The 17,957-nt window shown below is 38.1% G+C and overlaps 1 protein-coding gene across 1 annotated transcript; it reads left to right on the forward strand.

Annotated features, from left to right (window-relative positions):
• Nucleotides 1-2,839: 2,839 nt before the first annotated feature.
• On the forward strand, nucleotides 2,840-17,744 carry copb1 (coat protein complex I subunit beta 1). The gene is made up of 22 exons (XM_088934498.1): nucleotides 2,840-2,933; nucleotides 4,323-4,475; nucleotides 4,722-4,951; nucleotides 6,167-6,336; nucleotides 6,525-6,639; nucleotides 6,871-6,963; nucleotides 7,241-7,378; nucleotides 8,139-8,258; nucleotides 8,703-8,810; nucleotides 8,904-9,050; nucleotides 9,665-9,810; nucleotides 10,155-10,251; nucleotides 11,172-11,332; nucleotides 11,568-11,688; nucleotides 12,131-12,358; nucleotides 13,129-13,308; nucleotides 13,679-13,823; nucleotides 14,090-14,209; nucleotides 14,448-14,593; nucleotides 15,653-15,742; nucleotides 16,023-16,178; nucleotides 17,402-17,744. Exons 2-22 carry the CDS (start codon nucleotides 4,385-4,387, stop codon nucleotides 17,459-17,461), a joined length of 2,862 nt encoding a protein of 953 aa, XP_088790624.1. The 5' UTR covers nucleotides 2,840-2,933; nucleotides 4,323-4,384; the 3' UTR covers nucleotides 17,462-17,744.
• The last annotated feature ends 213 nt before the right edge of the window (nucleotides 17,745-17,957 follow it).

The following is a 17,957-nucleotide window of genomic DNA, read 5'->3' on the forward strand; positions in this document are numbered from 1 at the left end:
TTGGTGATAAAATGGTACCCATTGGAAGTAAAAAATACTGAAATATTGAAAATGTGACCGGATTATGAAATACAAGGTGTATTTTCTGCTATAATTTTTTCAGACGGGGTCATCAAATGCTGTGCAACAATATCCTGTGTCAGGAGAAGCAGACCTTTGATATTGATTTTAAGTGATACTGAGTCAAGGTTCCAGCAGTATGAAGGACACGGCTGTAGGAAGAGGTGTAATAGTATATCCCAGGGGTGACCTCAAAGCTGCAGATAGTTTATTTTCTAGTTTCACAAAAAGGGCTGACACCGCTGGCAGAGGTCATGTCACAGAAGAAGCAGTAAGGTGTTCTCCCCATTAGTCATTACCCCACGTCACAGCAACTTCTGGTGAAGTCAGCACTTTTTTAGGTATATAGAATATTGTAGAAATGTTCTCTAATCATTCCAATGAGACGAGTTCTGTTTTGTTACTCCTACCATTGTCTCTGTCCCTCACTCCTTACTGATCATGCACACTATTCTTTTTCATTCACATTTGAGCATGATGCGTGGAAAGTAAAGGAAACTGATGCAGATGAATTGCAGATCATTAAAAGATATATCTTCATTGGCATGTTTATTGTGAAATCATAGTCCCTGTTGGGCTTCAGTAAATATTTACTGTACAACAGAAATAATATTCCTTGGCTCACATAAAAATCAGCTAAATGTAAGCCAGCGGTAGCGCCTGAGATCTTGTTCTGTTAAGGGATAACAAGGATAGCAGAATGTCCATTGCTTCTGTGCTGATTGATTTAAGAATACATATGAACAAGCATTAGCAACACAGGGTACAACACAAAGCATATGATATGATATAGAACTGGTTCATTTATAGAAATGAAGAGTACAGAGGAAGGGTGAATGTTCTGGTGATGTACTTAATGGAATACCACAGAGATCTGTATTAGGACCACTACTCTTCCTAATTTATATCAATGGTATAGTTAGTAAACAGAATGTTAGTATATACTGTATATACTGAACATTCAAATAAACAGTAGTTATAACGGCTAGTTTAATGGAGTCTTACCCTCGATACTGTATATGGGGCATAATTGTTATTAACTTGAATTTCACCAGGCTTTAATCAATGGAAACACATTCTATTTTTTAAAAATACATGCTCAAAATTTGGAGTGATACGTTTTGATGCTCAGTATAAATAAATGTAAAATTGTGATCAATAGGCTCCTTCAACTAGAAGACTGTTATGAGAATACTGTACACAACCTTTATCACTATGTTAAAATAAAAACATTATTATGTTAGAATAGCATCAGTCCAGAGAAGAAAGAAACTAAAACTGAATCTTCATAGTCTTGTATTGAAGAGTATAATGGGAATTTATTCAAATATTAAAAAATATCAAATCGTAAAATCAACCCAATAGACTTTTTCAGAATCAGTAAACAAATATGAACATGAAACACAAACATGAGATTGAGAATGTGTTATGTTGGGTTTTTTTTCACATTAGGGTTATTGGGATTTGGACTAGCTGTTGTTGGAGCTGAACTAAACTTCTTTCAAGAAATGGCTGGATGAAATCCTCTTAGCTCAGGTTGCTAAGTTTAGCAACCACAATCTAGACAAACCAAATAGCATCCTTTTCCTCTTTTGTAACGTTTCTTTTGCTCTTCTCAGAAAAGCAAGATAAAAATAATGATACCAATACTAATGCTGTTGATGTAGAAAAAAGTCTGTTTTATGCTAATAAAGTACAGACAATCTATGATCTGGTCACACCCTCGGGGGACATTACTGACAAAGGAAGAAAGATGGTTGTGGGGTATCAGGAAAATGTAGACATGACCACAATGATAAATACCTGCACTTATGCACTCTGTAGAATGACCTGGGTTATGTGGAGGTTCTTGGTTAACCTTGGGGTGGAGCAGTGGCTCTGTGGCTAAGGATCTGCGCCTGTGGCTGGAAGGTTGCTGGTTCAAATCCCGCAGCTGGCAGAGGAATCCTACTCTGTTGGGCTCCTGAGCAAGGCCCTTAACCCCAACTGCTCCAGGGGTGCTGTACAATGGCAGACCCTGCACTCTGACCCCAGGCTCTCTCCCTGTCTGTGTGTCTCATGGAGAGCAAGCTGGGGTATGCAAAAAGATAATTCCTAATGCAAGAAATTGTAAAGGGTTAATAAAGTAATGTTATATGTTATTATGTCACTGGCCAGAGGCTTGGTGGACAATTGTGGACATTGAATCCTCCCATTTAAACCCATTTGACAGACAGTTCTGATCATGACATAAATCCCTAAAACAGAATGAAATGCACTTTTGAGTTCTAATAGGGGGAGGTATTTGTGATAATGAAGCAACGAGTGATATTTACAAAAATATTTTAAAATTAGAAAAAATTATCATGATTGAAACAAAGTTATTTTTATTAAGGAACATATATAGTGTTGCACTGGTGTTTATTTTTTCTGTTTTTGAACATATTTTAATAGGCGATTTGCAAAGAACATTTAAACTTCATCGTAAAAATTATAATCTGAATTAAAATCGATCAAATCGTTTTTTCAATTTATTTTATTGATTCGGTCATATCTATAAACAAGAAATGCTTAAATAGATTAGTAGGATTTAACTACCAATCTATTTAAGCATTTCTTATTTATAGATATGATCGAATCAATAAAATAAAATTGAAAAACTGATTTACCTGTACTCTATCTCTACCTATACTCTAAATGTTGGTGACGTCGGAAGTTCACATCTGTACGTATGCAGGCAGAAACGAGTTTCTGTTCCCTCTCGCCTTAGTTTAAGCAAGTTTGTCCCTCTTAGCTTCCTGTAGTATTGATGTGGCTCAGACCTCCTAGTTCCACGTCACTTGGATGTTGCAGCGTAGGGCAGCTGGGGAGAGGTTAACACAGTGAATAAAAAGGTAAAGAAACTTTCATTTTAATTGTGTAGATTTATGCGGTTTTGTATCATTTTACGGAAGTTTCTTCTATAAGAAATATTTACAATTGCATTGTAATTTTCAAAAGGTTCTTCCTTTTTGTAAATTGAAGCTCCACATCTCACAGGTTATTTTAGCTGAAGTTCCAGCAAGGCACCACTACAGAGAGCATTAACAAGGAAGACATTTATCAAGCCGAAGTTGAATGACCCATGATAAATCGGTTATGGCTTTTGATTTGAACGTTATGCACAAAATTGCTACAGTGGTGGTTTTGCCTCCGCAATACCAATTTCTGAAGTAGCTTGTGGGATTTTGTGTAGTTGAGCCGGTCACTTCCTGAGGCCTATCTTTTAGGCCAAACCTCTTGATTGTGCAGCAGAACGAGCTCGGTGCAGTTTACTATAAAATTATGTGATCACACCTGCACAGAATAGTCAACTGATATGGTCAATAAATTAGTGGCCTTCCACATGCTTTTAACTCAGTGTTTTATTGTATTGTAGTTTACACCAAGGGAACAATCATTAAAATATCGTTGTGTAACGTCAGACTTTGGTAGACAAGTTATGGCCCTAATACAAAAAGTTGACGTTTATTGTAATATCTTAAAAGGATATAGCTGCATTTTTGCCTTATTACGTAGTATTTGCTCTTAAATGTTTTTTTTCACCTGCTTTTTATATGGTGGTGTTAATTTTATTTATTCTCATTACGGAGTAGAACCTAAAAGATGATAAAATAGTGCTTCGTGATAAGTTACTGTTGGTTCCTGGCTGACAAACTCTTCCCAGCAAGTTTCTTATTAATATACGAACGTTATGCTGTAAGTTTTACTTGAATTATGTTTTTGTCATCAGGTTGCAAAACGTAAAATAAAATAATAGAAGTGGTGTTAATAGGTGTTCTAATGTACGGAGGCCACTTAAGTATGTGTATTTAAATGCGAACGTCCTGTGAGCAGTAAGTGTAATTATGTCTCTATGATCAGCACGGATTTGACGTGCCAGCGTGGAGCAGGATATTCTTGGTGCTGTACAGGGAAGAGGTCAGGGTGTCTGCAGGTTTTCTAGGTCTCTTTAAAGCAGCAGCACCTGAAGATCTGAGATAACTTAATAAATTGGTCCAGTTAGCCCAATGATGACCTGACAGGACATTAAGAGCTACATTTAAGTGAAATCCTCTAGGACCAGGATTAGACAGCCCGATTCTAAATGATTTGGTCATTTGTGACAGCTGCTTTGTTGATTTTAATGTCATTGCACGTCGATAAATAATGTATAGTGTGGCAAAAGTACTCGCGTTTTGCACAGCAGTCACTTGCAATCATTTTTGTCAAAAAAAAATGTATGTTCTTGTTCTTTGTTACAGGGTCTGATCAACGCCAAGTTTCTCCTGGTGTTTTTCGTTCAGCAAATTAGACAGCCGGCATCATGACCGCCGCGGAGAATGTGTGTTACACTCTCATAAACGTTCCGATGGACTCGGAACCTCCATCAGAACTAAGTTTGAAAACAGACCTCGGTGAGTGTTAAATGCAAATAACTGCAAGGGAAGCTAGAAGGAAGAACTTGCTGTAGATTTACACCCTTCAGGTTTGTTGAATAGGGTTGAAAAAAATAAAACCGTTTCTTTCTTTGATGTTTTGCATCCCTTACAATTAAAACATTTTTGGGGGTAGTTTTCCTGTTTTCTAAAGGGGATAGGATTGTGTGAATGCGATTATGCACATGTGTTCATTTTCAGTCTTGTGGTGCTATTCACTTTTAGAAAAGGGGGATGTCAAGGCCAAAACGGAGGCCTTGAAGAAGGTGATCATCATGATTCTCAATGGGGAGAAGCTGCCTGGCCTGCTGATGACCATCATTCGCTTTGTGCTGCCTCTTCAAGATCACACCATTAAAAAGCTGCTCCTTGTCTTCTGGGAGATTGTTCCAAAGACCACTCCAGATGGCAAGCTGTTGCAAGAGATGATCTTGGTCTGTGATGCCTACAGAAAGGTGCTTGTCCGGCTCACTAGTGTGTCAGGTTCTGAATTTGTGCATTTTGACAGTGTTGTCTGAAAGCGTTTGCTTTGGAAGACTGATCGTGTATGTTGTGAAAATCTTTGTTCATGTCTCGTGTCCTGATCTTCCCTACAACGATGGGCAGAGGAGAATAGATTTCCATTGCACCAAGTCTTAAAAACTCAGAACATTTTGATATCTTTCTTTTAGTTCTGTTAAGTCAGCGCTTGTTTCCTGCCCTCACGTGCCATTTTTCTGTTCTGTGTTCTGTACTGTGTTGTTTAGTTTTCGCCAGGTCATGTGCTTGCTTTGACTCTAAGAATAAGACGTCAAATATACATTAGATGTACTTCACTGGGTTTTGTGGGTTTACTGCAAGATTTTAACATCTGCAATTTTCATATGTTTCATATTTATAATCATATTGCTGGCCGTGTTAAGGTCTCGCTTCTATAAACAACAAGAGTGCTTCTTCAAGTTGCACAGCTGTGGCTTTTTCTCTCCACTTTTCAAGTGTTGGTGATTGAGCACTTACCACTTGTCTTTCTCATAAAAAAAGTCAGAAATACTTGAACAGCCAAGACAGCCAAGAGCGTTTCCCTAATATTAATACTCTTAGTTGTAGGAATTGGAAAATGGGGAACAGTGTTAGTTTTGATCGAGACCCACTTCTAAAATCACCAATAAGAATTTTCAATGCACCTCTTATATTTGAATTGTACTTTTCTTTTCACTTCCAAGCAAAAGACATTATGATGAAGAGTGGGTAAAATAATAGAATAAGGATTTAAAAGCTGTCATGGCTGTTGAGCTCAAAGCTTGTTTGAACGCTTCTTCTTTTACAGCTTTGCACTTAAGAAATTATCACCAGACCATGCAGAAGCAATGAAATCTGATCCAGCCACCTGTTTCTCGTGACTCCATATTTGCCACAGAAAACTGTTCTTACAGTGTTCTTCTTGCCTCTTTGATGGGGGAAAAACACCTGATCATGAAGCAAAATAGGAGGCAATTGTTGACCTAAACTGTACTGTTTAATAATCACCAGAAATCTGTTGTTGCTTAAGCACGAATGCAGGTTTAACTCAGTCACCCACTCCAGCATTGCGACCTGGCCTAAATTGCCTTCGGCTTTGGAGTCAGTGATCTGCCCTTGTGTATGCTGGGGTGAGGATAGTTTGTGGTTATTCGTTTCTGTTGCATTTACAGGACCTACAGCATCCTAATGAATTCATTCGGGGTTCCACCTTGCGGTTCCTGTGCAAGCTGAAAGAGTCTGAGCTGCTTGAGCCCTTGATGCCAGCGATCCGCGCCTGCCTGGAGCACCGACACAGCTATGTGCGGCGAAATGCTGTCTTGGCCATTTACACCATTTATAGGTGAGTTTGGGAGCAATGAAGGGACTCCACCTCTTTATGCACAATACACAGTGTATAAGGACAGATTTTTAGAAGCTGATGTTGTAAAAGATAACAGGTAGCTGGGTCTTTGTTCCTTAATGAAATGGAACTTCTGAATAACTTTTAATGAAAAGGGTGCCATTGATGTTAACTTTCTATTCCTATAGGAATTTTGAGAATTTAATTCCTGATGCGCCTGAGCTGATCCATGATTTTCTGGTAAATGAGAAGGATGCTAGCTGCAAGAGAAATGCTTTCATGATGCTGATTCATGCTGACCAGGTACAGTTCCATGTTTTATTATGTAAGTCGTGTAAAACTACAGTTTTTAATATTCTGTTCCTCCGCTAACCTCTTCATTTTTAAAATTTTGATATGAATGTGAAAAGACCGTGAATAATGCAGAATAGTGAAGAAGTACTCTGATTTTTATAATGTTCATTTCTAGATTTCTTTACTAAGAAAGATCTGTTGATTTTCTTTGACTTTTTTTCTCTAATATTTCACCTACAGGACAGGGCTTTGGATTATCTAAGTACCTGCATTGACCAGGTTCATACTTTTGGAGACATTCTTCAGCTGGTTATCGTGGAGCTCATTTACAAGGTAAGAGCATGAGAACTGATCAGACAACAGTGATTCTTTATAAAAATGCAGTTGCTTTTACTTAATTCACTAAAATCAGAATTTTGTTTGTATGCTCATCTATTTACTGTTTCATAATTGAAAATGATTTATTTTGGTTAGCCTTCTTTCTGTGTGCAGTTAGTGGAATTGAATTCATTACTGTGTCATAATTAAGAACTACAAACCTGGCACTACACGTTTCTTGCCACAGATTTGTATTTAACGGAACTCTTTGTATTGTGTTTTGTCCATACAGGTGTGCCATGCAAACCCTTCAGAACGAGCGCGATTCATCCGCTGTATTTATAACCTCCTGCAGTCTTCCAGTCCAGCAGTAAAATACGAAGCAGCAGGAACTCTAGTGACGCTGTCTAGTGCTCCAACTGCCATAAAGGTAGTGTGTCTTAAGCAGATATACATTTTTAAGGAAAGGTTTGTTTGCTAGGTAAACAATGGCATTTGAAGTCATGAGAAATTCCTGAATTGTTTGTGGTATCTGTAATGGATATTGTTGAAGAACATTCTTGTTTAATTTTTAACTTCATATCCAGTGGCAATAAATCCCCAAATGAATAATTTGGGAGTGATCTTTGATTCTGGGTTGATTTTTTTTCCATTCAAGAAATATAATGTTATTTGTGTCTGTAGCAGCAAAACTGATAAATTATTATTTTTCAAGGATTTCCAAGGATTGATTTTTATAATGATCTGCTTGCGGGAATCTTAAGATTACACTTAAGAAGCTAAAATAGGTTCAGAATTAATTTGCTAGAATCCTCACTAGGTCTTAAGCAAGCAATCACATGACTCTTAGTTTAGAGTCCTTGCACAGCTTCTTGTCAGATTTTGAGTTGATTTTTAAGTCCTTTTTCTTTTGTAGCATGACTGTCAGTATCTAGCTATTATGATGTCTTTTTCTGAGACCTTTGCTAAAATGTTTGTGGTTTTCTGTGTGTTCTGACATTGTGTCTATAATGTACAGGTGACAGGGCTATATAGGATACGGCTATTTTGTATAATGTGCTTTCCATTTATTATAAAGCACCTGGAAAATGTTGCTTTTAAATAAACAATATGAAATACTGCTTATTGACCGTGGTTAGAACAGTGTGCTGTAGAGATGGAATTTAGTTTTGCCCTGCAATTTTCTCCAGGCTGCAGCACAATGCTACATTGATCTGATCATTAAGGAGAGTGACAACAATGTGAAGCTGATTGTCCTAGATCGTCTCATTGAGCTGAAAGAACACCCCACTCACGAGAGAGTGCTTCAGGTAAAAATATAACTACATACCTCATAATTAAGGATGCAAATGTGCGTAAGAGCTGACCATATAATTTAAAACTAACAGTTGCTGCTGACTTTTTTTACGTAGGTCTTCAAAATCGTGCTATTCCTACCATTTTTTTTACATTTGTAATATACATAACTGACAGCTGTATGAAATCTGGATCCTGGAATAACATTCGTTAAAGGTTATGCTTAGAAAAGAGCATAGTATAATGGGTCTGTGTACTTGTAAATTATACTGGGAAAATAATGTCTAGTACAGAAAATCCCATAGGTGGGGTATAAGTCCGTTTCTTTTACATTTGTTATAACTCAAGTGCCCAATCAGGTCAAAAATACATTTGATTGAAAATGAGATTGTTTTGTTACTACACTGTCAGCAGAGCCAGGTTTTCTTTTGTTTTGAATTTTGTGTGATGTGTTATAGGATCTCGTGATGGACATTCTCCGTGTGCTGACCACACCGGATTTAGAAGTGCGCAAGAAAACTTTGCAGCTTGCTCTCGATCTTGTTTCCTCACGTAATGTGGAAGAGGTCTGTATCTTTAATTTCCCTTTATCACTCTGTAGCGTCCCACAATGCATAGCTATGTTCTGATATAATTTGAGTTTTATTTTGGGTTTGTAGCTTGTGATTGTTCTGAAGAAGGAGGTGATCAAAACCAACAATGTGACAGAACATGAAGACACGGACAAGTACAGGCAGCTACTTGTACGAACTCTGCACTCCTGCAGTGTCCGGTTCCCAGATATGGCTGCAAATGTTATTCCTGTTGTGAGTAAAATTTCCTTTTTCTGTGTTTGGGGACTACAAAGACTTTTTTTAAGGATTGTCTGCAAATATCTTTCTTGTTAGTCATGACAGGTTACTTTGTACTGTTGTGGCTTGTGTTTCTGAATAGCAATTGAATAGTCCTTTACTGACATAGGTCTGTCACTGACTTAGTGGTGTAACCAACTGTACAGCTTTATGGTACATTGAAAAAATAATTTGACTGAATATAGCTGTATAGCTATTTTAATATTGACATGACCAAAATAATCAGCAAATTTCCATTTTCCTTTGATGCAATGTTACTCCTTTAATGTTATGTTGTAATTGATTTTAAAAAAGATTTTAAAGCTTTGAATGAAGTCAGAGCAAGGCGAAGCATCTGGCTATTGTTTGCAATTGAAAAGAATTTAACTTTGAATGGAATTGGTCTGGCGATGATAGATCCACTGGTATATAACACTTAAAATGGAGAGCTCTCAAACAGCTTTGTGTTTAGTGTAGGCCATCAGTATTAAAACTTCAATAATGAAAGTAAATTAAACGTGTCTCGATGCTACAATAAGACGACTCGTAGATGTAGTCATTTTCTGGTGATTTCTTTTTGTGTCTGTCAGCTGATGGAGTTCCTTAGTGACAACAATGAGGCAGCTGCAGCTGATGTCCTGGAGTTTGTGCGTGAAGCCATCCAGCGGTTCGACAACCTGAGGCTTCTCATCATTGAGAAGATGCTGGAGGTTTTCCATGCCATCAAGACCGTGAAGTAAGTGGCTGATAACCCATTGTCCCTATACACAGCGCATATAGACCGCTATTCATGTGTTGTTCTCAATTGTATTAAACCAGTACCAGCAGGGAACTACCAGCAATCATGTAGTAATCTTCAATTTAAGTATTAGATTGTAGCATTAGCGCTGCATGAAGTGATTATTTGACTAGACTTTGGTTTACAGTGTTGCCTGATTGAAATTTGATTGAAATTGACCTTTAGTGTGGTGTCGCTACAAGGCCACATGGAAAGCTTAAAGGCAACAGGGAGCACAGATTGATTGAATGATTGGGTTAATATATTGGGTGTTTTTTAATGGCTGTTTATTTTGCTATCAGGATATACAGAGGTGCTCTTTGGATTCTGGGAGAGTACTGCAGCACCAAGGAAGACATTCAGAGTGTGATGACAGAAGTTAGGAGGTCTCTGGGAGAGGTAGTTTCCAGTTTCTTTACACTGCTGTTGGGTTTTAAATGACTGCTCTTTTTTCAATATTTTTTTTTCTTAATTGTTGTATTTTTGCTTAATTCAAGAAGAGGGTAGATTTAATTGGTGAAGGACACATAATGCGGTGTGCACCTAATGTTGGAGGAAAACAAAGATGCATAGTATATTTCAATATAATTACAGTACGTTATAATTAAAGGTGGAAGGACAATTTGCTCTCTAACAGTTCGATTTGGAGGATATTTTAAACCTAGATAAAAACATATTGAAGCAAATAAGTATGCCGTTTACTTTTTGATATCTTTGATAAGTTTTTTTTACATTTCAATTCAGTACATACTCCATACTTAGATTCTTTTATATAATTGCATGCTTTTATTGTTGTTCCAAAAACACATGCAGGGTTTGCCATTGAGCAAGAAAACCGCACAGGAACCTGTGGTTGAGTGGGTGTAAATATAGATGTGTACGTCTGTCTCTGCAGGTGTAGATATAGGCTATACACTATATAGGCTTAATTTGTGTAAGACCTGGTTTTGAGAACACTGAAATACAGGCTTTTCCAGTGTTTCAATAACATATAGTTTATTCTTCTAGGACAGGTCACATGATATTGTCATGATATATCACTGAACTAATTTTCCATGAGACCAAGTTGTTGCTGATGAGACTCCTATTTTAAAATTTGTATTTATTTTGGAATGTCCCAAATTGTTTACCTCCTATTTCTCCACTGTTGCAAAAGGAAAATACTCAAGTGTATTTCTTGCGCTGTTTACTTTTCCTGCTTTGAGGAGAAAAAAAAACCCAGAGGCAGTGTTATACTGATAGAGGTATTTATGTACTTGTCATGGGGCGTAACAACTGCATTCAAAGATTTCAGTTCGTGGTCTGTTCCCTCCATCTAGATCCCAATCGTGGAAAACGAGATAAAGAAAGAAACTGGCGAAGTGAAAGCGGAAGAAGAGGTGACTGCAGCCCCCGCTCAGAAACTGGTCACGGAGATGGGCACCTATGCCACACAGAGTGCCCTCAGCAGTTCCCGGCCATCCAAAAAGGAAGAGGACAGGTACTGGAAAGCGCTGTAGCAGCAAGCACATCCATCCCTGTGATGCGTCTCTGCAATACTGGTATCTTAGCCTGCGAAGTAGATGTTCAAGGAAACACCTCTGGTGTCGTGGAACGTATTGTGATGAATCTTTACAGAATCTTTTTTTCAGAAGTATTTACACGTCTTTTTAACGGCAATACGTATATTTTCAGAATAATCCAAATGAAGGCGTTTCTTTCTTTTTCTTCCGCAGGCCGCCGCTGCGGGGATTTTTAATGGATGGGGATTTCTTTGTGGCGGCTTCACTGGCAACCACCCTTACCAAGCTGGCGCTGCGCTACGTCGCGATTGTGCCCGATAAACGGAAGCAAAACGTGAGTTAGACCTGCAGAGACGGGCGTGACGTGGACTCTTTGAAATCCTGTTATGCTGATGGCACAATAATTTTTTATTATATTTTAATATAATAATATATTATTTCTTATAATATATATATATATTTATTATTAATTTATTATTTTTTATTTATAATTTTGTTATTATTTTTTAAATAAGACTTTTTGTAAAAACTGTACTTGGTATTACTAATCAACATTCATACAGAAAAGCTATGAAAAATATGCACTTTTAACAAACTACAAATAGGGAAATAGCATTTGGGCCTTGAGAGATAAAATAATTGAATTTTTGTACAGTTGTCCACATCAGCCTTAAGTTGTACGGATTAACATGCCCTGCCTGCTCTTTTTCTGTTGGATGTTTTTGTTTCCGGTTCTTTCTAGTCTAATTTCTAACTCCTAGCTGTTCCTCTTTCAGTCCTTTGTTGCAGAGGCCATGCTGATTATGGCAACGGTGCTGCACCTAGGCAGATCCTCTCTGCCCAAAAAGCCCATCACTGATGACGATGTGGACCGCATCTCCCTGTGCCTCAAAGTCTTGTCCGAGTGCTCCCCTCTCATGAACGACATCTTCAACAAAGAGTGCAGGAAATCCCTTTCGCACATGCTGTCTGCCAAGCTCGAGGAGGAGAAGCTCTCCCAGAAGGTGAGACCTTCAGTTTTTTTACCTGAAGCAGAACAGCACTTTGCCTGCTCCACCATCTTGCCATCAGCTGTCGTCAGTTTTGACAGACTGTCCGGTTTGAAAAGGAATCATTTTACTATATTAAAGAATCGAAAAGATCGCTAGTAATTGTAAGGTGCGTGGAACTGTATTGATCGTTTATTACACAGTACCTTATAGTGGTGTTCTCAACTGTACAGTGTCTTTGCATTTTTACTGATTTCTCATCGGATTGTTGAAGTCATTTTGTGTTTATTTGGATAAGAGAGAATTTCCGGAAACCACCGACTGCCAAGGAAGAGCAGGGGTCACCGATGGCCCTTGTTGAATACAAAAACTAAAATGAGTTGAAACCACACTAAAAACAGTTCTCGTGTTAGAGACTCATGGCTTCCTGTGAATGTTAACAACATTGAAAGAACACTAAATTACCAAAGATTCTGCAGAATTTTAAGGGAGTTCATATGAAGGCTAGAATAATGTGAGTAATAGAGAGCACTCTTGTGAGTTTCATTTGCTACCTCCTCATAACAGTAAGTAGTGGGGAAGAGCCCATAATTTATTGTTGCACATTCCTAATCATATTGCTGGTCATATTACATTTGATGAGCTTTATTTACTGTAGCATCTGTTATGTTTTGTGGTGTGTGTTGTATCTAAACCTGTTATGACCAATGATTATGCATCACTTCACCCCCTGAGCCTTTGGTTTGCAGAGTCTGTCAATTTTATGATTTTGCTCAAATTTGCAGAAGGAGTCGGAGAAGCGAAACGTGACGGTGCAGGCAGACGACCCCATCTCCTTCATGCAGCTCACAGCTAAAAATGAGATGACCTCCAAGGAAGACCAGTTTCAGCTCAGCCTGCTGGCAGCCATGGGCAACACTCAGAGAAAAGAGGCAGCTGACCCGCTGGCATCTAAACTCAATAAGGTACTGCTGTGCAGGATCCCCTGGTTCGGGCTGTTCAGTTTTGTGTGGATGTGGTGCTTTCTGAGATGTGGCTGCCTCCCTCTCTTGTCATTGGCAGTAAAGTAGTATTTCTCTTGCTGCCACTAGGTGGTACTTTTGCATAGCAATAGTGCGAAGCTATTTATTTGATCAGTATTCATGGCAATGGAGAGCAGCATGACTTGCATTTTTTAAAGAAAAAATGCTGTTTGAAATCACCTGCTTGAATATGAAACAATTGTTTTGCTTTTCAATTTCATTTACCAATGTTCCTCTATTCTGATGCTGAAATGCAGGTGTGTATGATTTTTTTAGTACAGTGAGTGTTCTATGCTGATGCTTTGTATTGCAGGTCACCCAGCTGACAGGCTTCTCAGATCCAGTCTATGCAGAAGCCTATGTTCATGTCAATCAGTATGACATTGTACTGGATGTGCTTGTAGTCAACCAGACCAATGACACTCTGCAGAACTGCACTCTAGAACTGGCCACACTAGGTAAAGTCATGTATAGTGTTTCAGCAGATTAAAAAAAGTCCTTAAAACTTGTTTGCAATATGGTCTGTACTGATCTTCTTAACAATCATTTGTTTATTCCATTACCCTTTTAATAAAATACATTGTATTGCTCCATTATTCTGTCTCTGCCTTGACTGGAAACACAAACAGTGACCTGAGTCTTTCTTGTGGGTTTATAAATGCAATAGAAGGTATGCTTTTTCTTTGTGATGATAAAGATTGTTTTAATCTATTAACCCCAACAGGTGACTTAAAGCTTGTGGAAAAACCTTCACCTCTCACACTGGCCCCTCACGATTTTGCAAACATAAAGGCCAATGTCAAAGTGGCTTCAACCGAGAACGGCATTATTTTCGGAAACATTGGTAAGTACATATCAAACGTTACTTTCTGGTTCCAAAGCACCTTAACAGTCTTCTAGAGCAGGCAGTTTTGTTTGTGGTCAAGACTTTTTTTTTCAGCTGTGAGTATCCAATAGGATTTTTTTTTTTTATTTTGTTATGCCATTGTCTTTGATCATGATTTGCTCAGGTTTTTAATGGTTTTGTAAGAGGTATGAACTTCATCAGCATCTCCTTCCCCTCCTTTTATTTTGATTTTTAGTCTATGATGTTTCTGGAGCTGCCAGTGACCGAAACTGTGTTGTCCTGAGTGATATTCATATAGACATCATGGACTACATTCAGCCTGCCTCCTGCACAGATGCAGAGTTCCGCCAGATGTGGGCAGAGTTTGAATGGGAGAACAAGGTAGAAATCTAATGTAACCCTGTGAAAAAACACTTTCACTTCAAAGTAATGTTAAATAGTGTTCTGCTCTAATGTGTAACCACATGGTATTGAAGTTTGTCAAGCTGTGGAGTAATTAAGGTAGTGAAGCGATAAAGTATAATAACTGTAGTCTTCAGAGTTAACATTTTTTGAAAATATTTCTATTATGCTAAACTTATATTTTCACATGAATGTGGGAACTTGGCATCTGTACTTAGTAAAAGTGTGCGATAAATGTTAAGATGATAGTGTAAAGATTTGTTTAGTAGAAAAGGAAGCTGTTAAGGACTATGGTTTTGAAAAAAAACAACTTTCTGTATTAAGACAGTCCATTTATTACAGTACTAGTATTTTATTTGTGCCATACTCTGTATTTCAATTTAGTTTGAGAGGTAGATTTATAAGGTGTATTCAAAAGTAAAAACAGACAAAGTAACAGACAAAAAAATAGAAAGCAAATACTGAGTTGCCAGTGGCTGACCAGTGGTAGCTCCAGTCTCACTTTTAGACTATTTGAAATATTGTAAATAAGTAGTATAAAACATGCATTCAAATAGCTTGGAGCTGCCGAAAGCATCAAAAGAATAACATTTAAAATATGTATTTCCATGCAAGCCCTTTTTGAGAACTGTCATAATATTAGTAAATACAAACCTTCAACTTTCACTAACACACGGCAGACATGGTTGAGAAATGTGTTTGTTGTTGAGGAAATATCTGAGGAACAACGGCACCACAACTTACCAGTGAGGCCATTACCTAACCCGGTTACAAGAATATTAGTGACTCATATTGAACTGCACATTTCATTATATGTTTGGCGGAGTTCAGTAAATTCATGTGTAAGAGCACTCCTCTAGTACCGATACATCCACTACTTCACGTATCCTTAATGAATCCTTGGAAGGATCATAGATACCATCACAGGTGTACCTAGCAAGTAAAAGAGCATTCAAAGATTGTCACAAATCATTAAACGCAGTCTTCACTGTTTTTCAGTTTTTGTGAATCTATTTTTTTGTGATTCTACTTCTTCAGGTGACAGTTAATACAAACATCACAGATCTGAATGATTATCTCCAGCACATTCTGAAATCAACAAATATGAAGTGCCTGACTCCAGAAAAGGTAATGTAACACTGACTTTGTGTGGCAAAATGATATAGTGCAAATCTAATTTTTCATCTTAATTGTATTCTGCAATGTTCTAGTTATTAATTCTTAGGTTCTTTTTACACAAAACGTTTGTTTTTTACACTGAGGCAGAAAGTAAGGCTAATTTTCTGATATTGTGCAATGGAATGTTCTTAACTAATGTTGAATTTTGTAATTCATAACATGTTGTGTAGTGTGAAACAAATTTGTACCCAGGCCCAGATTTCTATTCTTTTTGACATTCACTCTTCAGGCTCTGTCTGGGTTTTGTGGCTTCATGGCTGCCAATTTGTACGCTCGCTCCATATTCGGAGAGGACGCCCTCGCCAACGTCAGCATTGAGAAACCGATACACATGGGGCCTGATGCTCCAGTCAGTGGCCACATCCGCATCCGGGCAAAGAGCCAGGTAGGGTCCTCTGCCTACCTGTAACTTACCATCCTGTTACTTGGCCTTCTCCTTAACACATTCAAATGAGCTATTCTGGGGTAGTCCACTGTGGGGCAGGCTGTGAAACAAAAAGGAAAGAAGAGATCCTGCAGCATTCTAGACAAATCTTTCACCATTTTTAATGATCCACTAGATCCTTCACAGTTTTATTAAGCTCACCTTAAAAACAGATTTTCGATGTTTGTTAAATGGTATTGCTTTACAGTGCCTCCAAAATAGTAACGGCAAGCAAAACATGTACAGATGAAGCACGGTCTATTTTTGGCCATAAGACTGCTAAAAGAACGTTGTAAGACGTGAATGGAACTACTACCAGTAGATGTTTGTAATTTATACTGAGCAAATGTATGAGATGCAATAGTGACATAGCTTAATCACTTTGTCACTTTAGTCTCTTGACTCTTTCATAGTCATGAGTGTTCAATTAGTTAAGATGACACCTGAACATTTAACCAATAGTGAAAATCTGTGTACTTTTTGCTCTCGAAACGTACATGCATAAATAATGAGAATTTTCTTTTAATTTAGAATTATTTGTGTTATACCCACCCAATTTCGAATAGCTAGTCGTGTGTTTTTGTAGCTATAAACCCCGTGACTGCACACAGGGGAGGATGAGGAAGTGCAGGCAGACATCTCCAACTTTACAACCTTTTGTGTGTTTTAACACGTCGTACTAGAGGTTCAATTGGCATTCCCACAACCAACAGCACTGCATGCCCACAGGGGTCTGTGTGTTGGTGAGAGCCCTTGTTCGCTATTCCCAACCCACCCTCGGTCAGTCTCAGACAATAGGGGATTCCCCTGCCACAGTCAGCTGGTGACATGTCCAAGGCTCGAACACATCACATCTGGATCATAGAGATCAGACTGCACGTGGCTGAACACCTTTTCCTGTTGAAATGCTCCTGATAAGCTTCTTTACCTCAGTTTATATGCGGAACTAAAATGGCTGCTTGTCAAATGTCTCTTTCACAGTTTTGTTTAATTGTTAAATATTCCTAAGGGTTCAGTTCAGATGAAATGTGAGTTGAGGAAGGTAGCTTGTTGGATGCAAAAGCAGCTAATTAGTCTTGTAAGAATACTTGATGCCTTGAAATGTCTGTTAGAATATTATTTGGCAAGCATCTTATTGCCTTTCCTGTTTAATTTGTAATTGTCTTTTTTCTCCCTCATTATAGGGGATGGCCCTGAGTCTGGGAGACAAGATCAACCTCTCTCAGAAAAAATCAAACCCGTAAAAAACAAGACTTCTCCGCTAATAGGCTAGATTCATCTTTTCCCATTGTGGCTAGTCAACCTTGAGAATCTTTTTCTGTTGCTTATTTACCCTCATCCTGTGGAGGAACAAGCTTTGTTACTGAATCCTCCAGTACTGCTCAATGTTTCTGTCAGGGAAATCACACTTCCATTGTGAGGAGTGATCCACACCTGCAGTCTCCCTCTGTCATATACCGATGATTATGGTTTATCTCTGATTTACACTAAGCATTTCACCATATAATAAAGATATATAAAGTTTGAGTGTGTTGTCACAGTTAATTGTCCTGCTGAGTAATCCTGTGAGTAAAGCATTAATACCACTGTAAAGAATCAATCTATACCAGTATGCATCCCAGATCCCAGACTATTGGTTTTTGTTTCTTCCTTTCAGGACATGTTATTTAATGCTGTGACCAGTGTTTCTTATAACAATTGTAATAGTTTATTCCCTTCTAGGCTCTGTACTTTTGCATA

Source organism: Atractosteus spatula, chromosome 16, assembly GCF_055471065.1.
Source record: "Atractosteus spatula isolate fAtrSpa1 chromosome 16, fAtrSpa1.hap1, whole genome shotgun sequence".
Taxonomy (NCBI): Eukaryota; Metazoa; Chordata; class Actinopteri; order Semionotiformes; family Lepisosteidae; genus Atractosteus; species Atractosteus spatula.